Source organism: Hyla sarda, chromosome 7 (assembly GCF_029499605.1).
Source record: "Hyla sarda isolate aHylSar1 chromosome 7, aHylSar1.hap1, whole genome shotgun sequence".
NCBI classification, from domain to species: Eukaryota; Metazoa; Chordata; class Amphibia; order Anura; family Hylidae; genus Hyla; species Hyla sarda.
In genome coordinates this window covers 81,414,844-81,418,835 of record NC_079195.1, presented here as the reverse complement: position 1 = coordinate 81,418,835, position 3,992 = coordinate 81,414,844, and the positions used below count along the sequence as shown (strand labels likewise).

Sequence of the window (3,992 nt, the reverse complement as noted above, 5' to 3'; positions counted from 1 at the left end):
TATACATTGCTCTCCATGCTGCACTGTGTGTATACATTGCTCTCCATGCTGCGCTGTGTGTATACATTGCTCTCCATGCCGCACTGTGTATACATTGCTCTCCATGCTGCACTGTGTGTATACATTGCTCTCCATGCTGCGCTGTGTGTATACATTGCTCTCCACGATCACGTGTATATCTGTCCATCCCATAGGACAGTGTTCCCCAAGCAGGGTACCACCAGCTGTTACATAACTACAACTTCCAGCATGACTGGACAGCCAAAGACTGTCGGGTCATGCTTGGAATTGTAATTGCAACAGCTGGAGGCCCCCTGGTTGGAAAACACTCCCATAGGACATTACACAGCGCCGCCCTCCCTCCAGGATCCCGCAGCTCCCGACAATGTCAAAGTCAATGGACTTCAGCACAAATCATTCACACCGACCCTCCCAGTGACCTATCACACTGCCGCCCGCACGTATGCCCCACCGCTAAGCATTAGGGGATTTGTAGTCCTAGTAGAACCCCGGAGCTCTGTTTTTGTCCACATTAGAGCCCCCTAAGGACCCCCGGCTGTTCGTGGCTCTGTACTCGGATGTACTTCCGCATACACCGCCAGCCTGACGCTTCTCTCATCCGTTTTACAAACAAATAACAGGAACAAGGCTGAGGTCGGACTACAAGCCCCACAATCCCGCGCGGCGATGTATTTGAGCGCTGCGGCCGGGGCAGACGTGTGGCCGCTATTTGCATGAATGGGTGTCAGAGCGAGTCGGCGGCTGTGGAGGGAGCGGAGCGGGGAGTAACTATAGGACACACCGCGATCTCCGGAGGGGGAGGAGGGCGATGCCGAGGGACGACATGACCTCCCTGATCCAGAAGATCGCCCGCCAGGCCGGACTCACGTTCCGCGGCGCCGGCAGCGGAGGGGACGGGAAGGGCTTTGCGGAGAACGTGACGCAGCTAAGGAAACTGGTGAGCGAGATCCGGGCGGAGGACCTGAAGATCCGCCCGCGGAAGAGCGCCCAGGCCCCGGTGTCCGTGCCGCACAACCCGCCCGTCACCTACATGCACATCTGTGAGACGGACGGCTTCAGTATGGGGGTGTTCCTGCTCAAGGGCGGCTCCAGCATCCCGCTGCACGACCACCCGGGGATGCACGGCATGATCAAGGTGCTCTACGGTAAAGTGCGCATCAGTGGCTTCGACAAGGTGGAGCCCCAGCCGGCTGCCAGTAGCGGCGCCCTAGTGCGAGCCGCGCTCCGCTCCACCGGGGAGTACAGCGACTCCAGCCCGCCCTGTATGCTCAGCCCGCACCGGGACAACCTGCACCAGATCAGCGCTGTGGACGGGCCCGCCGCCTTCCTGGACATCCTGGCGCCCCCCTATGACCCGGACGATGGCCGGGACTGTCACTACTACAAGTTGGCCCCGTCCTCCCCCGAGCAGAGCGGGGACGGTGCGGCTGAGGCCTCCGGTGTTCTCCCCCGGGAGGTGTGGCTGCTGGAGATCCCCCAACCTGATGAATTCTGGTGCGGGGGGGAGCCCTACCCGGGGCCCAAAGTGTCAGTCTGAGCCTCCATGACCCCCCACCTCCTCCAATCACTCAGAGGCCCCCGCCCCCCTCTGCTCACTATGAGGGTCCCCACTTACCCCTCCAATTAAAGAAGAATGGTCAGTCATCTGTAGAGAGATGGGCATGGGGGGCACTTAAACCGCCTCATTGTACACTGCTGCCAGGGGCGGGGGATGCTCATTGCCCCCCACCTCAGATAACTACTGGAAGTCCTTTCTGCCGAACCGTCGGGGTGCAGCTGCTGCAGAGCCTCTTTGGTCGCCAAGTTGGCCACTTACGATTACCGTAAAGGATCAGATATACGCTCAGTAAAAAGTTGGATACGTATAATGTACTTGCTTTGGAGTTGTCCAGCAGAGATGATTGAGCGCCAACTTGTAGGACGCAAACATGGCGGCTTATGTCATCCAGAACTGTATTGGTCTCAGCTGCCAACATATAGGGATGTTACAAACTCTGTCTGCCCCTCCCCCCGTATCTTGTACCCCTGCAAATGTATACGCCAACGAGTGGTGGTCTTCAACCCGCAGCCCTCCAGCAGTTGCACTACTACAACTCCCATCATGCCCTGATGGCTGCGTTGTAGTTCTGTAACTGCGTGGGCAGGGGACACTGCCATAAAGCCTCATTAACTACTTCCCTGCCATGCTTCTCTGTGTCCCATCCGACCCAAGGCTGTGATCCGATGGGGTTCACTACAGTGCGGAGCAGTGAATCCTTCATTATATTATTTATTGAATGTGTGTAGTTTACATCCGCTGTGGGTAATACTACCGAATAATACACCTGTACATACGGGAGGAGGGAGGGAATCATTCTTACATTTTTTTTCATTTATTTTTTTTATAATGCATATATATATATATATATATATATATATATATATATATATATATAGGAAGATTTATCAAAACTTAAGTGAAACAGTTGCCCATAGCAACCAATCAGAGCACTTCTTTCACTTTCTTTTTAGAAAAGTAATCTGGTTGCTATGGGCAGCTGCTGCACTTTTCCCCCTGCACTGGTTTTGATAAGCCTTCCCCATTGATCTGTGACTCCCCTCTGTAGGACTACAACTCTGCAGCTGTCATGGCGGTGCAGAGTTTCCCAGCCAGGGTGCCTCCAGCGGTTGCAAAACTACAACTCCCAGCATGCCCGGACAGCCAACAGCTGTCCGGGCATGCTGGGAGTTGTAGTTTTGCAACAGCTGGAGGCACCCTGGTTGATAAAACACTGCCATAACCGGTAAAAAATAAAAAAAGCAAATACTTTTACCTCATCCTGCTGGGAGTTGTAGTGTCCCAGCAGTTTTCAGACCACCGTGGTCTATAGGCAAAACAATGCCGCCTGTGTATTTCACTAGGATATGTTGTCTACATCACTACCAGACCCCTCTGCCGTCTGTGTAAATCATAGCAGCGTGATGTACAGGCTCCACTATTAATAGCCGAGCGGCCATGTTTTCTGAAGCCGTGCCGTATCTCACTTCCTGGACTCTTCCGGTGGAGTAGGTTTCATTTAAAGGGGGTTTCTCATGAAACAAACAACAACAAAAATTAGTATTTCTCAATGCACATGGTCTTAGGATGAAGTCTCTCTCGGGCATATGGGGGGGGGGGATATTTTAACTCTAAACATCCATTGACTGACAGTATCCTCTTAAGAAGCAACATTCCTCTTAAGTTTCCTTTGAATTGTCCGCTGTTTATTGTCTGGAAGCCATATAATGGATGGCGTACGTGTAACCTCCAGCGAGCTGACGGCAGACCCCCCCCCCCCCCCTTCCCCAATAGCTGTAACTGAGTAAGGGGTTTTCAGGAAGTCTCGACCACTACTACAGATTTATATTTTATTTAAGTCACAAGTATAGGAATCATAATTGACAATTATTACTGCCTCTGTCCTCCTAATGTATAGTATTTATAAGTCTTAGGGTAAATCCGCTATAACAATGAGAAATCTATTGAGTTGCCATCTTTGTTACTAGGCCCTGAGTAGTGATGACATTTGCTTATCTAACGTGTCCGTCGCACTGTTATTCTTATAGAATTCATGTGGCCGTGGGCAATTCCTCCCCCAATTACCCCTTTTGGGTTTCTGTCTGTATTCTGCTATGTTTAACTGTAATGGAGACACATGTAAAATTGTATTGTTATTACATTTCACAAATTCTATAAATATAATTGTATTTTTCTGGAAAGGGAAGTTTGTTTCTGTTAGTAAACTTTGGAGATTTGGTTTAAGAAAACTAAAAAAAAAAACAAAAAAAAAAAAAAACTGTTCTTCCATGTAACGTTTAGGACTGTAGAGGTAACACAGCCTATTCGTCGCCAGTGTACACCATGGAGTAGTCTTTCTGCAGCAGTGAAGGGGTTAACGCAAGAGTAAAACATTATGCTCCGTCCACCTGGTAAGGGATGTATAGGAAAAGGC

The 3,992-nt window shown here is 50.8% G+C and overlaps 1 protein-coding gene across 1 annotated transcript; it reads left to right on the top strand.

Moving 5' to 3' along the window:
- The first annotated feature begins 531 nt into the window (after positions 1–531).
- On the top strand, positions 532–3,759 carry ADO (2-aminoethanethiol dioxygenase). The gene has a single exon (XM_056529026.1). The coding sequence runs from the start codon at positions 830–832 to the stop codon at positions 1,556–1,558; it is 729 nt and encodes a 242-aa protein (XP_056385001.1). The 5' UTR covers positions 532–829; the 3' UTR covers positions 1,559–3,759.
- Positions 3,760–3,992: the final 233 nt, after the last annotated feature.

Bases quoted from the DNA above. Each gene is read 5' to 3' on its own strand.
- ADO (XM_056529026.1), top strand. From the start codon at position 830: ATGCCGAGGGACGACATGACCTCCCTGATCCAGAAGATCGCCCGCCAG.